This window comes from Aplidium turbinatum, chromosome 12 (assembly GCF_918807975.1).
Source record: "Aplidium turbinatum chromosome 12, kaAplTurb1.1, whole genome shotgun sequence".
NCBI classification, from domain to species: domain Eukaryota; kingdom Metazoa; phylum Chordata; class Ascidiacea; order Aplousobranchia; family Polyclinidae; genus Aplidium; species Aplidium turbinatum.
The window spans coordinates 8,983,079-9,001,359 of NC_137483.1; the positions used below are offsets into that span (position 1 = coordinate 8,983,079).

Genomic DNA, 18,281 nt, shown 5'->3' on the forward strand with positions numbered 1-18,281 from the left:
TTAAAGCTATGAAGATCAGTTTCGCATGTTTAGTTATTTTATAGCAACATATTTCTGTGTTCTAGCAAGTTTAGACCGGTAGTCATTATCTGATCTAACCCTCTAAAGCAGGGTTTCCCAATCTGTGGTCTGCGGACCATTGGTGGTCCGCGACGACTGCACAGGTGGTCCGTGGCGATATGACAAGAAATTAACAAGTCACACATATACGTTGTACAGTAGCCTACGTACCCTGTCAAAGATAATTGCCGCAGTTCTTAATTAATACAGAGTTGATTTTCTCTGACGTTATACAACATTTGGAATTGCTTTCTGCACATTTCAAGAAGTACTTTTTAAAAGAGACATATGAGAATTTTGACTGGATTTTAAACCCTTTTGTTGTTACAAAGACTGATCTGTCAGAACGCGAAGAAAAAAAATTCGACGAATTATCATCTCGTCGAACTTTAATGCTTAGTTTCAATCAAACAGCTATTGCATCTTTCTGGTTGAGTGTTGTGGAGGAATACCTATTGCTATCGCAAAAGGCAACTAAAATTGTATTGCCTTTTGCCACGATCTACATGTGTGATTTTCAGCTCTTACCAACATGAAGACAAAATCGCCTACAGGTTCAGACTTTCCGTGGACCCTAACTTATGAGTCTGCCTTTCACAATAACTCCCAGAATTGATGACTCATGCAATAAGAAGCAATCCCATCCGTCCCACTGATGTCAGTTTTTTAAGAAAACAAAATTCGGTTTTATTCATTTTTACCTTTGTATTGGAATTGGGGGTCCGCAAATAAACAGATTCACAAATAGTGGTCCATGGCCCAAACAAGTTTGGGAAACCCTGCTCTAAAGTAGCTAGTCGAATCTGGTAAACAAAATGTGGCTATAAAAGCAGATTATCACCTGTAACATCTTGTGATAGTTTAGCTTGCTTTATTCCGGAAGAGTGTCTCATGTTATAGAAAGTGAATTAGTGTTAACAATAGTAATCACAACGCACCAGATAACTTCAAATAAAAAGTGGTTGGATTGGTTTTGACTTCTGATCACTGATGCTTTTAGCTGAACTTGAGTTTTATCTGTTGAGAATATCAAACGTGTTTTCTGACTAATATATGTTTTGTGATGCGATTTATAGCAAAAGTTACCTAATTATCACTTTTATAAGAAATAATTTTTAAATTATTGTAATAATGGGAGAAGTGAAAAAAGGAAGCATGTGGAGAGATTTTGTTTCTGGAGGATTTGGTGGAATTTGTGCAGTTGCCAGTGGGCATCCTCTTGACACTATAAAGGTATGCTAAGTTGTTGTAGTTGTAACTGAAACTGTGTATGGAGAAATCAAAAGCTATAATTGAAATTTGAATTGGCTTTTTTGTATGTTTGAAAGCAGCTTATGTTTTTATCTGAAGTAAACTAAATGTTGTGTTTGTAAATGTATATATGATTAAATTTGCCAAACAAGCTGACCTGCACTAACAGAGAATGTTTTTTAATGCATTTCATATCTTACCCGTATTTCAAATTTACATTAATCCAGGTTCGCCTTCAAACCATGCCTGCCCCTGCTGCTGGCCAACCCCCATTGTTTACAGGAACTTGGGATTGCTTTACCAAAACAATAAGACATGAGGTACATCTAAAAGAGAAGTTGTAGTATTGTGATGCTGAGCCCGAAGGGTTTGTAGAGTGCTTTACCTCATTGTGACAATTTAAGCCGATTGAGGAAGTAACTTTGATGCAAAAAACAAGACTGGAGTGTGTAGCATAATGTAGGTTGCAATTGATGGTTCAAAATTACTGAATCAGAGTAAATTTAACAGTCCAAAATGTTGAGGTAAAATAGTTTTAGTTGTTGTGAATTTGCGATTGTTATATACTATTCAAATTGTATAGTAGAGTTTTGCAAAAAAGTTTCACTTTTTGTTTATGAAATAACAGGGCGTACGAGGGCTATATAAGGGCATGGCAGCCCCAATAACAGGTGTTGCTCCGATTTTTGCATTGAGCTTTTTTGGATTTGGAGTAGGAAAGAATCTTGTACGAGAAATTAAAACAGACAAAGATGGAAAACTTTCGTAAGTTGACCAATGTGTTATATCAAAAATATTTTCTGATCATGCTAAACTACCATGCTTATTTACTTCACATAGGCTACGATTTGTTAATCCTTTTTATCTAGATTCATTAGTGAAAAAAGTACATATTTAGCCTTTTTGAGTTGTTCGTTGCTGGAGGAATATCCGGGATCCTTACCACGGTGATCATGGCTCCAGGAGAACGAATAAAATGCTTGCTGCAAATCCAGAAAGGAGCTGGTGAAAAGTTATATAATGGACCTGTCGATTGTGCCAAGAAACTGTACAGGCAGGGTGGCATTCGAAGCATATACAGAGGAACAATTTTGACACTATGTAGAGGTAAGAATGGAAATCAGCAAAAATCTGTCCTGGTGAAAATCCACCTGGAAATTATTTCCCCCCACTATTATCATTCAAATTCGGTTATGTCCCCACTAGTGGCGGTGGTCGATTTTTTTCCTTGCAGCAATTGTCTTCACTCTTATTTTCCTTTTCATTCTATCTATCGCATCTACCTTTAGTCTGACTTTTTTTGCTTCATTCTTCACCTGTTTTGTTTCATGTTCTTTTTGGACGTCCCCATTTCCTCTTCCCATCTACCTTCAAAGTCAATACCTTTCGAAGAAAACTTTCTCCCTTCTTAGTAAATGTCCATGCCATCTTACTCTGTTTGCCCTGGCAAGTCCAATAATCTCCCTCATCTTTAGTATGTCCATCGATTCTTCAGTCTTTTTTTTTGGTTTTTACTGCACACATTGCTCTCATCATTGCCCTTTTCGTTCTTTTCACAATAGCCAGTTCACTATCTCTTAATATCCATGTTTTGCTGTCATACAATATTGCAGACCGCACACAACTCTGATTGACTTTCCCTTTCATTGTTGACAAAACTTTTTTTCGTATAACTTATCTCCACATTCCCTGAACTTTTCCCAACCCAGCCTTGTCCTTCTTGTCACAGCTGCTTTGCTAGGGATGGTACATTACGGGATGCGCAACTCCGTTGTTTCTTCAACATTAGAAGGGTCAATTGCCAATTTGACATTTTTTTTACGCTTTAATGCAGGCTTGCTTTCAACTAAAAACCTTAAATTGCTTTAAAACCAACTTAACTGTTCTTACATAACCCATAAAAAGTAAAATATTTTGTAAATTAGAAAAAAACGTAACCCTTCTAGTGTTGCGGATAAGCCAAAAGCGGATGAAGTTTCGCGTCCCTATGATCTACAATCCCTAGCTTTGCATCCACCGCCTTCTTTTATTTAATCACCCAAATAACAGAAGTTAGTCACTGATCAATTTTATAACAGAAACTTTCTTTGCAATCCTCAACTAAATCTTTTCCTTTGTCACATTTCCTACAAACAAAACAATTTGCTAGTCTTGCTGTAGCTCTCCTTGCATTGGCACAGCTTGCATGTACCCACTTACCGGTACTTTACTACATTGCATCGAATTTCTTATCATTTTTTTTTCCACATATTGCGCATAGGTCGACTTTGGTCTATACAACTATACCTTCTGCTCCACTCACTATCACTCGTTTTTTTCTAGATTTACCTTCATATCCTTTGTCTCAAATGCTTCCTTTTCGCAAACCTTTTTTCTAGTCCCTCCAATCTCCATGCTATCACTGGTCAAGACCAGGTCATCCGCATACAATGTTTCGCTCAGCAACCCCTCCCTTATCCCTTCAGTCACAACATCAACCATGATAGCAAATATAAGAGGTGACAGCACCGATCCTTGGTGTACCCCGACTTTCATAAAAAATTCATCTGAGTACTAAGTTGAACCAAATTTTACTTTTCTTGCACCAAAATACCTGTAGTTTCATTTTTTTATCAGATGTATTTTATCCTGGGTAATATTTATCAAGGAGGATTTTTTCTGTGGGTATTTACCTGCAGTCTGTATGAGCCTATGAGCACAACATTTGTGTAAGTAAACTTCTTTTTGATGTTACTATAAAAATATGTGATTTAGCATTTTTGCAATCATTTCTGTTGAAATTTGTTTTGCAGATGTACCGGCCAGTGGAATGTACTTTGCAAGTTATGAATGGATAAAGAATGCTTTGACCCCACCTGGACAAGAGTAAGGTTGATGTAGCACTCAATGTTATACGATGTATTACTGTGTTTGGCAGCCAAGTGCAGTAAGAAATTACCGTGGTACTTGTTTCAGCCTCATGATTGTCATAATTGGATCTCACCATTAAGTTTACTTATTGTGTTCACTGTTCAGTCTAGGGTGGAGTGAATTTCACTTAATGTTTTGGATTTTGATTTAAGGTGTTGTAATGTTGTCTTTGGGCCTAAAAAACAACCCCAAACATAATTTTGGTTTTTCTACCTTTAAATTGACCCTCCTACCTGAGGTCAAAGGTCACGCGAGGTCAAAATTGCTCTATCTCCACTTCTACTGGTGCTAGAAATCTGTTTAATGGCTTAAAAGATTCAGAAGACCCATATTTCTATCTGTTCTAAGAGAACTTTTTCTTCTATTGCTAGTAGAATTTGACTAAACAGCAATAATATAGTTTTTGTGGTATTTTTGCTTATACAACATTATAGTCAACGAACTTCAATAGCCAAAATAGTAAAATTCAGCAATTGGTTGGATTGTTATTTGAGCATCACAAAGCTATCCACAAAGCACTGGAAAATACCGACCTGCAAAACAATTTGTCAATTATAGGCTCAGATGAAACAACAATTGTGACAGGTAAACACTATTGCAGCATTGCCACATTAGAAGAGTTGCTGCAAAGACCCTCGCAATCTGTCTCCTGCATACCAACGAACTACCTCTCAGGAATGTCTTTAAGCACTTGGATGGAGTCTCTTTAAACTCCGACTCGTTTTCAGGCCCAATTGGCAAAGAGCTAAATGGTTTAGTGTCTGATTGGCATGTGGTTAAGTTTAAGCCATTATCTTCTATTGAATTTCCTCAATTGCCAAAAGAAGTTATGGAAAGTTTGAGTTCCGATCAATTTTATGCATACCAATTTTGTTTGGCTGTCATATCTGGAAAACTTGAGAATGACTTAGCACAGTTTGAATTAAGTAGGTGGCTTGTCACATGCAAGATGGTTGACACTTGCATGTCGCATGATGCTACACTTCCCAAATAAAGCCGAGCAAAAATTTGAGAATTCTGGTAGAATTTTGTTTAAAAGTCTACTTCCTAAGTTGGTTTGATGTCAAGCTAAACTCTAAAATAAATAAAGTAGCTGTCAACTATTTTCGCATGCTCAAACGAATCAACCAATTTCCCTAGAAGCAAGCAAGAGACATTGCATCAAAAACTTTGATACGTAATGGCTTCTCAGCTCACCCCGAAAACATTCTTCTTTCGATGATGGCTGACGATGATGATACAATTCGATCGCAAGCTGTCAATATTTGTGCTATCGCTACGCAGAAGCAAAGATATGTTGAAATGACCCCAGATGATGAATGTGCAAAGGCGAAATCTATTGCAGAGAGCACAGTAACTGTTCGAAAATTCATCACACCAGAGATCAATATCAACGCCGAGTTCTACCACAACATGGTAAATTTTAATGAAATTCATGTCATAGAACTACCCACAACCAAAGTCATAAATGATGATGCAATACAAAATTTCAAAACAAACAAGCTTGAACTTGATCAGTCTAGGGTGTACCTTAAAAAAAAAAAGTTTGATAATTTATGCTCTCACCCCCTACATTTGTGCCATTTGACCTAAAAACAATGTCTGTTAAATTTGAGACAGATCCATTGATATTTAGAGGTCAACCTGGGACTTTGAATTTTTATACTGGGTCATTCCATGCCAAGCGTCCTAGACCTATCAGTTTGACCCTCTTCGATTTTGCTTAAACTTGGTTAAAATGTTATTTGGCATGATTTAGCCATGCATTACAAATTTTAGCTCAGTATCTATTATAGTTTTGAAAATGTGATGCTTTAAAGTTTTAGGTACCCCCTAAACTTTTCCACATTCGGTTTTTTGGATCATTTTCAATTAACCATATCTTTTTCTCCGAAGGTTATACAGTAGAACTCGGTTAATCCGGATTCGATTTGACCGGCGATTCCATCTGGATTAGGCGAAGATCCGGATTAACCGATGACGGTTCTATCAAGCCTGACGTTACCTAGATAGAAGGGTATCGGTAAAAATCACCGAAATTGAACGCATTAGTGTGGTCATCTGCCAATTCCGAGACGCGCGATCACCACGTTAGCGATAGAATTCTTTTGAAATGCAGTATGCATGTAAAACGAATATATTTGTAGACTCTGCGTCTAACGCAAGAACACACTGGCAAAAGTTATATCTTAAGACATGCGTGTCGGAATAATCTGTAGTCACTCAAAACTTTTGAAAACAGTTACAGAAGACAAGTTTCTTTGGAAAACTTACAAAAAATCAAACAAAGTCTTCTATTGGAAAAACATCACCGACATACCGCCGAAAATTCCACCGACATCTTTTCAAGTTACAGTACGAGTTTGAGCATTTGCGCACGAATTTTGCGTTAGGAGGGATTACTGTTCATGAAAAGAAGAAATCCGCAATAATTTGTTGCGTCACATTAGCGGAACGATAGATAAGAAATTTCTCGCAATAAGCCACGTTACGTTTTAGCATAAAATGGCAAAACTGTCGGGAAAATCCGGATAAAGCGATAGAGAAAGCGCAACTTTTGTCCGGAATAGGCGAAGATCCGGATTAAATAATCCGGATAATCCGAAGCCGTTTCTCAAGAAAAAGATTACAAATCATTTGTACTTCCAGTTTCATCCGGATTAGGCGAAGATCCGGATTAACCGAATCCGGATTAACCGAGTTCTACTGTATTATATAAAGTTTAATTTTTGTAAAATGATTCACTTTTAGCAATATTACATGATGATTGATGACATTGTCAAAATACAATTAATTTGCAGCATAATGGAGTAATCAAGCCTCAAAGTAGCTCTTTTCTTCACCAAAAACAAATTTTGTGCCATATTTGGAAGTCTGTAACTTTTTTATGAAAAGTAGGATGGTTATTATATTTATCATGTATGCTCTTTCCCTACCAGGCAACAACTTCACCAAGTTTGATAAGTAACATTATATTTGTTAGAAGGTTACAATGCATCAAATTGTGCACCCCAAGCAAAAAAGCCTTATTTTCAGCTCCTTAAGTGAAAATGGAGGTGAAAATCTCTTCTACCAGAAACAAGAACTGGGAGGCGGTCAACATACTCGTTTGCTGTTATATACCCATTGCTCATCTACCTCAATAGATTGTTCTAACGTTTTTTTACATATCTGCTTCCTAACCCTATGTAGGAGGTTCGAGCCGGAGTAGTCAAAAAGCAAATGTGGTGGGGCGATAACAGGCAAACACCGTAAGGTTAAATTTAGTTTTTAAAAATCATTCTTTGCCAAGAATTTTGTGCATATTAATTGTATTGTCACAATTTACTTTGTACAATTCATGATATTATAGTACAGTTGATATATATACAGGGTGACACAAAAAAAAACGTTCATCAGTAAAAATCGAATAACTTCCAAAAATTTATTTAGATTAACACAAAAATTCAGCTACATTAGGTTAAGTATATGTAGCAGACATCTCCAAAGTTTCAAGTCTATACCACAAAAACTCTTTGTTTAACTGGCGCTCAAAAAATGTGCTCTAAATGAGCTCCCCGTTGCTGCAAGCACATTTGGATCCGGCGGGCAAAGTTCTCGATGACCCTCCCACATTCTTCCCTTGGGATTGCTTTTATTGTTGCTGTAATTGCTGCCTTTAGATCAGGAATAGTCTGGGGGTTGTTGCCATACACCCTATCCTTAAGGTAGCCCCACAGATAAACATCTGGAGCGTTCAAGTCCGGTGAATACGGCGACCACTCCGGGTCACACCTGCGGCTGATCAGTCGGTCAGGAAAACGCTGCTGTAGCCATGCCAATGATTGGTTTGATGTGTGGAGGGTGGCACCATCCTGCTGGAACCACCGTCAGGGACCTCCAGTGGTTCCAGAAGGATGGTGCCACCCCCCGCACCTCAAACCAATCATTGGCATGGCTACAGCAGCGCTTTCCTGACCGACTGATCAGCCGCAGGTGTGACCCGGAGTGGTCGCCGTATTCACCGGACTTGAACGCCCCATATTTTTATCTGTGGGGCTACCTTAAGGATAGAGTGTATGGCAACAACCCCCAGACTATTCCTGATCTAAAGGCAGCAATTACAGCAACAATAAAAGCAATCCCAAGGGAAGAATGTGGGAGGGTCATCGAGAACTTTGCCCGCCGGATCCAAATGTGCTTGCAGCAACGGGGAGCTCATTTAGAGCACATTTTTTGAGCACCAGTTAAACAAAGAGTTTTTGTGGTATAGACTTGAAACTTTGGAGATGTCTGCTACATATACTTAACCTAATGTAGCTGAATTTTTGGGTTAATCTAAATAAAATTTTGGAAGTTATTTGATTTTTACTGATGAACGTTTTTTTTGTGTCACCCTGTATAATGATATTATAGTTGAGTGACAAAGTCAAAACTTTGTACTCAAGTTCCTTAGCTAATGTTCTTCAAATGGTTAAACAGTTTATTTTGTAAACACTTTTTACAGGGGTATTTTTATACCACAAGATGGCGTTATTTTGGCTTTATTGCTTGGGGTGCACAATTTGATGCATTGTAACCTTCTAACAAATATAATGTTACTTATCAAACTTAGTGAAGTCGTTGCCTGGTAGGGAAAGAGCATACATGATAAATATAATAACCATCCTACTTTTCATAAAAAAGTTACAGACTTCCAAATATGGCACAAAATTTGCTTTTGGTGAAGAAAAGAGCTACTTTGAGGCTTGATTACTCCATTATGCTGCAAATTAATTGTATTTTGACAATGTCATCATGTAATATTGCTAAAAGTGAATCATTTTACAAAAATTAAATTTTATATAACCTTTGGAGAAAAAGATATGGTTAATTGAAAATGATCCAAAAAACCGAATGTGGAAAAGTTTAGGGGTTACCTAAAACTTTAAAGCATCACATTTTCAAAACTATAATAGATACTGAGCTAAAATTTGTAATGCATGGCTAAATCATGCCAAATAACATTTTAACCAAGTTTAAGCAAAATCGAAGAGGGTCAAACTGATAGGTCTAGAACGCTTGGCATGGAATGACCCAGTATAAAATTACAAAGTCCCAGGTTGACCTCTAAATATCAATGGATCTGTCTCAAATTTAACAGACATTGTTTTTAGGTCAAATGGCACAAATGTAGGGGGTGAGAGCATAAATTATCAAACTTTTTTTTTTAAGGTACACCCTAATGATCACCCATGCCACAATCAAGCTGTAGAGCGTCATGTGAAGCTCGTAACAAAAGCTTCCATGCATGTGGCTAGGTTCGAAAGACGGGATGGTGTGATCCGGAAAAAGATCAAATCATGGAAGTTGATGCCCTCTTTCAACACCAAAAAGCAATTTTACATTGAATACGATTGCATAAAAACCACTTGTTTTTTTCATTATAGTTACCAGGGGCATAGCCAGGACCTAAATATAAGGGAGGCGAAATGTTTTGTGACATTTTTTGAGTGTTTAAAAGCGCAATTGGATTTTCATTTTCAAGCAATGGGATTTTCATTAGGTGCTGCTTGACTTGAAGACCTGTCGGTGGTCCCTTCGCAGCCTTCCTGTTGTTGCTGGTTAGTTCATGCTCAATTTAAATTTTGATTGTTTGTGTAATAATTATTATTGTACGCAGTGTGACTTGTTGGCAAAAAATGTATCTCTCTCTCAATAATTTCATGCCTTTCAAGTTTCAACCATTAAAATGTCATCTTAAATGCATCAAAACATTAATTTCATATTTAGTTCAAACTTCAGTTCCTCATCAATGCTACTGATAAGAATATTTCGATGTTCAATACACTTATTCTCAAACAACAATCCAACCAATTGCTGAAATTTACTATTTTGGCTGTTGCAGTTCGTTAACTATAATGTTGTATATGCAAAAATACCACAAAAACTACATTTGAGCTGTTTACTCAAATTCTACTAGCAATAGAAGAAAAAGTTCTCTTAGAACAGATAGAAACATGGGTCTTCTGAATCTTTTAAGCCATTAAACAGATTTCTAGCTCCAGTAGAAGTGGAGATAGAGCAATTTTGACCTCGCGTGACCTTTGATCTCAGGTAGGACGGTCAATTTAGGGGTAGGAGAACCAAAATTATGTTTGAGGTTGTTTTTTAGGCCCAAAGACAACATTACAACACCTTAAATCAAAATCCAAAACATTAAGTGAAATTCACTCCACCCATGGCCACCTAAAGATATGGCCTGATTTGTCACATTTTGCAGAAATTTCCAGGTTTTTCTAACTTTTGGCGAACGTTTAAATAAATTTTTGTAAAAATTAGATTTTTACGCTTTCTTTATTCTTTTTCCCAGATGACACAATAGGTTTTAACATCCTCAGATGTTGAAAAACAAAGAAAATTTGATTTTGTAAATTTTAGTCAGACTGTTAATTTTCAATAACAGTCTGATTTTGCGTATTTCAACTTACCTTTTCTCATTTGCTACTGCTTCCCCAAGGCAACAAAAAAGTTTTTTGTCATTAGGAAACCGCAAAAAGTAAAAACATCTCAAAAAATGTCAGTCAAGCACTAGCAGTAGCTGTAATCAAAATCTGCAAAATGTGACAAATCAGGCCGCATCTCTAGTTGGCCATGCTCCACCCTACAGTGTTCACTGGTCGGTGGTATGAGCGATACTTGTGCTGCAATGTTTATATACTCGTCATATCATTAAACATAAACAGACTTTTTTAATGTTGTTTTTTTTTCAGTCCATCGAAATTGAGCATCGGAAGAGTTTTGTTTGCTGGTGGCATGGCAGGGATATTCAACTGGGCCGTGGCCATACCGCCTGATGTTTTGAAGTCGAGATTTCAAACAGGTGAAGACCGTTCGTAGTAAACTTCTGCAGATACAAAACCGTTCTATACTTTATTAACAGAGATTTCTTTCAGCTCCCGAAGGCAAGTTTAATGGAATAAGAGATGTTTTTTCGGATGTCATGAAAACAGAAGGCGTGAGAGGGATGTACAAAGGATTTGTGCCTGTCATGTTGAGAGCGTTCCCAGCAAATGCCGTAAGTTTTGATATACATCTTACTTTTCTATTCTTTCCTAACTCGGGCAACATGTTTCATTAGTCTAGTTATGGCTGACAAGCTAACGTGCCAATTTTTCTTTGAAGCAGCCTTTTGTATGGTTTATTGGTCATAATTTTGGAGTGCTTTGCTGGAGGCTGATTTAGACATACTGTAATCGTTTAGTGATGTAGAAATACACTTTTCATTGAAACACATGCTAAGAGACTTTCATGCTTATACGGCGAGAAAGAAACCTTTGTACGATGATTTGAAATTCTCGTGCATACGATACATTATACAATACGTTAGATTCATCGTTGGGGGGCTGTCCAGATATTATAAAACCTTCTTTGGGGGTGTCACAACCGTGATGAGGGGGCTGGAGAAAGGCAAGCAAATATTGATAATAATGTTACTTTCAAAACTAAATCGCTTTTTTCGCAGTGCTGTTTTCTCGGATTTGAAGCTGCCATGAAGACTTTGAACTACGTTCTTCCTCCATGAGATGTTTCGCATTAAAGTTAGAATTTTGGGAATAATTTATGACTTTTTATCAATGATTATTATACTTTTAACGATGTGTTTTCCCTTTGGTATGCAATTTTTCATAACTAGGTAAATTTTGGCACGAGAATTGTGCCATCACAGGATCTTTGGTGCGCTGGTGCGATGTAATTCATGTTCGTCCGCTTGAACACTACGTTTTTGTCTTGATCTATGGAAGCTTGATCACAGAAAACAGTGCTGTTTGTACTAGTTAATATACAAAGCATAGTGTTCACTGGTGTCCAGTGAAATGGTGTTATCAGAAACGGAATTATGTCATTGGCTTACGGTGACCACTTTTTTGGGTATTTACAAAATTTAAAAACTGACAAACACATGCTTGATTTGCACAGTGACTTTTTACATCACATCAGTTTATTTTGATATGATCCGAATAGCTATTGAGCAAACGACAAACCTAGTCTGTGTTTAAAGCCTGTTGGAAAAAAGTGAATAGGCTTACCTATAAAAATGGTCACCGTACGTCTCTGAATTACATTATTGCTCTTTTTAAAGATTAATTGTTAACCATGTGTCTGTAGAAAGCTTTAATCATGCTTTTTGCAGAGGTGAAGTGCATCAGAAAGTCAGTTATACCTGTACGTTTTACTGTGCGGCATAATGGATCCGCTGTATAATACACTGAAATGACTGAAAAGTTTTAATGTTGTTGAGAGTATGAAGGAAACCCACTTAATGATGCTGCATTTGAAATAAACAAATAATTTTATTGTCGTGCTTTAGCACTTCAAAAGTGTACAAAGCAGAGTTCATTTTGTCACACTATGCGTAAGTTGGTAGCAAATTTTTATCGAGCTATTTGAATTATTTATATACCTTTTAGAATGCCAAATTTGCAGCATTAAACATTCGCAAGCTGAAGAATAAAGCAAGATTATATGAATTTCATGCCAATCGCTGATAGACAACGTATGTGTAAAATGAAGGTGTTTCCCATGGTCTAATCCAGATATGTGTATGTGGTTTTCAGATGAAAACAGTTGCACCCCCCTGCTTTAGACAAACCAAATCGTTCCTCCTAAGTTGCAAGCCTACTGACGTAGAGTCCGGATTATACAGATTGAATATCTTTGTTTTTTTATAATTTCTCTAGAGGGCTGCCATGATTGTGTGTGGCACTTGGGCCTGCTACAGTTTATCGAAACAAGAACTTTAATTGAAACGGAATTTCGTGTTAAATCCACTAAGAACTATGGGCAATGTAGGCTACGTAAAACTATTTCCCCCCCATAGGCTAAGTCTTCGATGAAACGTCATTTCGATAATTTTAAATCAAGAAATTTTTAAGTGTCGTGCCACAATGCTGCCCGATGGTGCAGTCGGTACAGCACCTGACTTTGCAAACTAAGTTCAAGCAGCGTTGGTTCGACTCTCAGGTTGTGCGCTTGAGCAACACATTTCAACGTCTGCTCTCCATTCATCTGCATCTAGCTGATGGAATAATTCACAGACAACAACACTTCAACCATCGGAAACTTCACTATGTCAAACTCAGTGACCGGGTCTGCATCACTGGTTCAGAGCCTCTGCAAGTATGCGAAACTACGGGGATTTAACTACCATAAAAATATGAAGATTTCCACCACGAATCTGTGGCCTGTACCGACAAAGAAAAAAGGAGAGGCAACGATATTTACTAAAAGAAATCGATCGACCAAAATGCGTGACAAGCTCTTAACTTACCGGGCACCATGAATAACAGGTTGTACAATGTACAGTGAGGCTGGAGGCACTGCTTCTTTCTACTCGAACTTCCAATCCGGCACATTTCTTTACGAAGCCAAGCATACTGTCAGGTGGTGAGGACTCATTTATTGGAAAATGATTGCGTGCGTGTAAAAAAATAATGGCAATGCTACGATAGCTGGTCACTGCCACAAGTTCCATTGTAAGTGTTCATAACAATAGGAGCTAGCAAATAGCAAATCACATTTGTAAAGTTCTGCATCTTTCCGTAAATAGTAAATACGTGTGGTCTACACTTGAGTGTTAGTTTGGAGAAAAGTAATTGCATTAAATGATGTAAGCATCTTCGTCATCGTCCCATGACTTTTTAGATTTCTCTTTTTCGTTTGAGTCCTTATCATAATCCATTTCCCATGGATTCACAATTTCAGTATCATCCACAAAACTCGCATCATCTTTGTCAGAAAGAAGAAAAAGACCTTTGTCTGAGACACGTTGCAACATTTCTTCCAGACTGGGAGTATTTTTCAGCAAGTCATCGTAGTCAGGACCCAAAAGCCAAAGTCGTTCCAACTGATACCTGCAAATAAAATGTTTATTGAAAAGAATACGTGATACGAAATAAATAGTGATTAAATACAACAGACGAAATCATTTACTTCTCTCTCGGTTCTTCCAGCATAAAGTGGACCACTGAGTTTCCTAAGTCAATGCACTGCCAATCTTTCGCAAAGCCTTTGCCTTCGATTCGTGTGAAAGGATCTGTCGGTAGTTTCTGTTGCTTGTATAAGCGATTGAGAGATTCAGCCATGTGCTGAAATACAAATAAAGAGTTTGGCACATTGGCTCAGAAATACATAGCTGAAATATGTAGGAATACAAGTCTCACAATCTGGCCTCAAAATGTTAATACACATAAAGTCAACCCTCACTGTTAGCTGATACTTTTACAGCTATAACAGAATATTTTTAACAGGGATGCAAGCTTACTGCTAACCCTGCATTCCTAAAGTAGTTCATCATCGTTTCATCAAAATGTGTACATTTGTAAGCAAACTATGATTGGTGGAACCAGGTTAGCTTTAACCTATAGTGGCTCTACGATTCGGAGTTAGTAATTGATCATGGGAGTTAGTAGAATGCACTGCAGAATTAACAATAAAAATCCGCATTCATATCAGGTTGGTTATTAGATATATCGTATTTCTGTTATTGATATACCGAAGTTTTTCTGTCAACTTACAACTAAATGTCTGCTTGAATTAGCTGTTACAATAATGAAGTAGGTGACGTAGTTGAGGTCTTCTGACAGGTTGATGACAACCACATCACGTCCATTTTCATCGATAAGAAATTGACGGATATCTTCCAGAGACAAAATTCCTAAAAACATTGAGAAGTAATTTTAAAGTAAAAAGATGTTTTGAGATTTTGTGGTTCATCTTTACTGCCATTTCGGTTGACAAAGCGAGTCCACACTCCACAACAATAACATTTTGGCAGAAAAATTCATTTTTAGTCCTGTGTTGAATGAAAACAAAGCGATTGCTTGCAGTTGCCAATCGTTCAGTTGGAATCTGCTCAAAACCTGAACCTGCTAGATAAGGGGTTCTTAAACTTTTTTGGCTGCGCCACCTTGTACGTCACTGGTAAAACTTTGTGCCCCCTTTTTTCGTTAAAGTTATAAATAAAAGTTAAACAACATAAATTTTACATGTTTTGGATTTTAAAGCAAAGTTTATTTTCCATTATTCATCCGGTAAATCAAAAGACTAAGTGGATCACAATCTACTTTTCTTCGCATTAATGTGAAGAATGTAGCTGCTTTTTCAAAGCCAGCGGTTTAACTCGTGGCTAAGTTAAAGACAGTGCACAACTGCACATTGTATGTCAGGTTCCCAGTTTAATTCCGAGCTTGTGTGTTTACACTTGTAAGTGCAAAGAAAAAAATTCACACCAAAATACGTAACAAACAGCCGTTCTTACGGAATAATGGATAAACAACAACCCCATAAATAAGCGCTGGAAAGTACAATCAAAACTCCCTCACATTTCCAGTATATAATTGTGACACAGGGTTAGGTGGTGCCAACATTTCTGTTCATGGCGTACAGTGCAACAGCCTACCACCTTCGCGACCCCTTTGGAGAATCTTCACATCCCAGTTTAAGAACCACTGTACTAAATGGTTAAAAGGAAGTCGGTTCAGCATCTCCCAAAATCAGACGGCCATGTTTTGGCACGACCACTAAATGCAATGCTAGGTGTATGTATAGATTGACTTTCTTGCTTTCCCATCCATTTGATTTAAATCTTTAACTACACAGCTCACATTGCATATTAAGTCTTCACTTATGCTCGTAACATTAAGCATAATGCGGAATGGCCTGTTTCGGAGAAGCCGATTTGGAGAAATCCCAATGCGGAAACAACCTTTTTTGGAGAAAACCGATTCGGTTTCTTAAATCCAGCGACGGTATCTGTTTGTTTAGAAAATTTGTAGGGATCATTCGGATAAGCAGTTTTTGTGTTTACCTTCACATACCCATTACCGGAATGACCCGTTTCGGTGAGTCCGATCCCTATTCGATGATTTTTTCATTTTTTTTTAAATTATCGGGTACCGTAGCCTAATTATCATTGCCATTTTAGGGTTAGGGGTTAGAGGTTAGGAACTCACCAAATAGTAGCAGACCCACCCATTACCCATGCGAACAAGAAAGATATTGTTTTAATGAAGTAGATGTAAATTAGCTGATATCTTCTGCGCATATGCTGTAGCGATATCTAGCCTATTTAGCAACTTCAGTTGACAAATTTTCGTTGAAACTTTATTCGATAACCACTAGCTAATAAGCGAATTCCTTTGAATAGACATATGCCGCTGTGAGATTTTCGAAATCTCCAAAAGGTTTCTCCAAAAAAGGCTGTCTCTGAATTGGGATTTCTCCGAATAGTAGCAGACCAAGCACAATGCGTTGACAATAGCTCTGTCTACAGCACTGAGTATATTTGGACCTAATGCATTGTTTACCTTTTTTAAAATGAACTTTTGAGGCAATTTCTTCTTGGGAACCATGTTGTATTTTGGAAGAGATTGGTTCTGTCGTGTCAGTAGCGTCACTGTAATGGCGATAAGACAAAAAATAATTGGATCTGTAGTGTATATTTTGTGGCAAGTGTTCGTTTAGACACAATGTGCAGTGAGGTTTTTCGGGTAGCACTTTGTTTCCATGTAAAAAGATATCACGTGCGTTCACTTGAGTTGATGCAAATTGTCTGACCAATGAAGCAGCAGTGATCATCTTTCTGACATGATTCCTTTCAAGCCTACAAAACGTGAAACATTTTATATATATACAGTGTGAAAATGCAACTAGATTAAATTTGAAATGATGCAACAACCAAATAAAAACCTTATTTTGCTGTCATTAAACAAAAAAAAATTATAATCAATAATAGTCTCCCAACGCAAAACTATACTCAACACTGTAGTTCAAAACAGGTAACTTTTCTTTTGCAATCTGACAAAGAAAAATAAATTGAATTGAAAAGGTACCACGCAAGTCGAAAAAACTCACTGCATGAAACTTTGCAATAAAACATTCATTGTTGTGTTGCTTCGGGGTCAAATTGGTCAATGGTATCAAGTACGAGAGAAAGAAGATCGAACAAAGAATTGACAGACACTCTCAAAATCCTTGCTTCTGTTGCAACCCAGCTTCTAAAATAATAAGCAGGAGTACCGGTAATGAGCATTATATCAAAGTTTGCATATTTTCTACATCAAGCAGTCAACGGTTACATCTTATCACAATATTCATCTCCATTCTAAAGTTCTAGTACATGCCCATCTATCTCCCAACAAGGACATTGTGAATATTCTAATATTAAATAAAGAATGCTCCAATCCCAGACAGCAAAATCTATTATTTTTGCATTGATTCAACGTTTACGGATATATGCACAAAGTATGAGAAAAAACATGGAAATAAATAACAGAACCCAAGAAAATAATACAGAAGTTTATTTGGACACAAACAGCATCTTTCAATTCATACATTCACATCAACTTACATTTTCAAAGTATTTCCTTCAAGAGTAAAAGTTCGAGATACTTCTGATTTTCGTGGTTCTTTGTCAATTCTTAAAGAATTACAAACGATAGTAGCATGTCTTTCACATAAAAATGGAATTTGAACAGCAAACTTCCAATCACCAGCAATATCTCCACTTGCCATGTGAAATACCTCTCTGTAGTTATAAAAAAAATGCATTGATTGAGTTTCAAGTACAAGATAGCTCAGCATGTTTATTTGTCATAAGATGCTAGTAATACTGCTTAAAGATACTAGTAATATTGCTTAAACTAGAGCTGTCTAAAGATATCATAGGTATAACCTTTCTTAAACCAGTGTTAATTGTTTTGTGGGTCGCTAGCCAAGTATAAAGCCCATCCTTCAACTGCTCATATTCTAGCCATAGCTGAAAAATTTTAATGACAGTGAACACTTAAGCTAGGCCAGGGTACTAGAGTAGCTTTAAAAGTTAAGGACTTGACCCAGTCCCCCATGAAACTATTCGACATGAAACAGCTCCATGGGCCAAAAAAATACAGATCAATCTTCAAACACAGCTCCTGTTTGTTAATTGTTAAAAGTGTTTATAGACCATTGAGAGGATTGCTGCAGCGACATTGCATTCACTGAACTATTCTCTTCATTGCATTCACTGAACTATTGAAAGCTAATTATAACCAAAGATTGTG

General features: G+C 37.1%; 2 protein-coding genes across 2 annotated transcripts; one reads left to right on the forward strand and one right to left on the reverse strand.

Annotated features, from left to right (window-relative positions):
- Positions 1–1,130: 1,130 nt before the first annotated feature.
- LOC145780766 (mitochondrial carnitine/acylcarnitine carrier protein-like) lies at positions 1,131–12,715 on the forward strand. Its single transcript, XM_082592394.1, has 8 exons — positions 1,131–1,293; positions 1,539–1,631; positions 1,940–2,076; positions 2,210–2,418; positions 4,104–4,176; positions 10,953–11,062; positions 11,136–11,257; positions 11,705–12,715. Exons 1-8 carry the CDS (start codon positions 1,192–1,194, stop codon positions 11,762–11,764), a joined length of 906 nt encoding a protein of 301 aa, XP_082448520.1. The 5' UTR covers positions 1,131–1,191; the 3' UTR covers positions 11,765–12,715.
- Positions 12,716–13,619: 904 nt separating this feature from the next.
- Positions 13,620–17,869, reverse strand: LOC145781107 (uncharacterized protein K12H4.2-like). Its single transcript, XM_082592863.1, has 6 exons — positions 17,591–17,869; positions 17,095–17,237; positions 16,548–16,843; positions 14,757–14,896; positions 14,173–14,327; positions 13,620–14,093 (listed from the first exon to the last, which is right to left on the reverse strand). Exons 2-6 carry the CDS (start codon positions 17,121–17,123, stop codon positions 13,841–13,843), a joined length of 873 nt encoding a protein of 290 aa, XP_082448989.1. The 5' UTR covers positions 17,124–17,237; positions 17,591–17,869; the 3' UTR covers positions 13,620–13,840.
- Positions 17,870–18,281: the final 412 nt, after the last annotated feature.

Coding starts and splice junctions, on each gene's coding strand:
- LOC145780766 (XM_082592394.1), top strand. CDS start 1,192: ATGGGAGAAGTGAAAAAAGGAAGCATGTGGAGAGATTTTGTTTCTGGA. Junction 1,632..1,939: donor CCAAAACAATAAGACATGAG/GTACATCTAAAA, acceptor ATGAAATAACAG/GGCGTACGAGGGCTATATAA. Junction 2,077..2,209: donor GACAAAGATGGAAAACTTTC/GTAAGTTGACCA, acceptor GTACATATTTAG/CCTTTTTGAGTTGTTCGTTG.
- LOC145781107 (XM_082592863.1), bottom strand. CDS start 17,123: ATGAATGTTTTATTGCAAAGTTTCATGCA. Junction 14,897..16,547: donor AAAAGTTCATTTTAAAAAAG/GTAAACAATGCA, acceptor CAATGTTTTTAG/GAATTTTGTCTCTGGAAGAT. Junction 14,094..14,172: donor CTGGAAGAACCGAGAGAGAA/GTAAATGATTTC, acceptor TTTTATTTGCAG/GTATCAGTTGGAACGACTTT.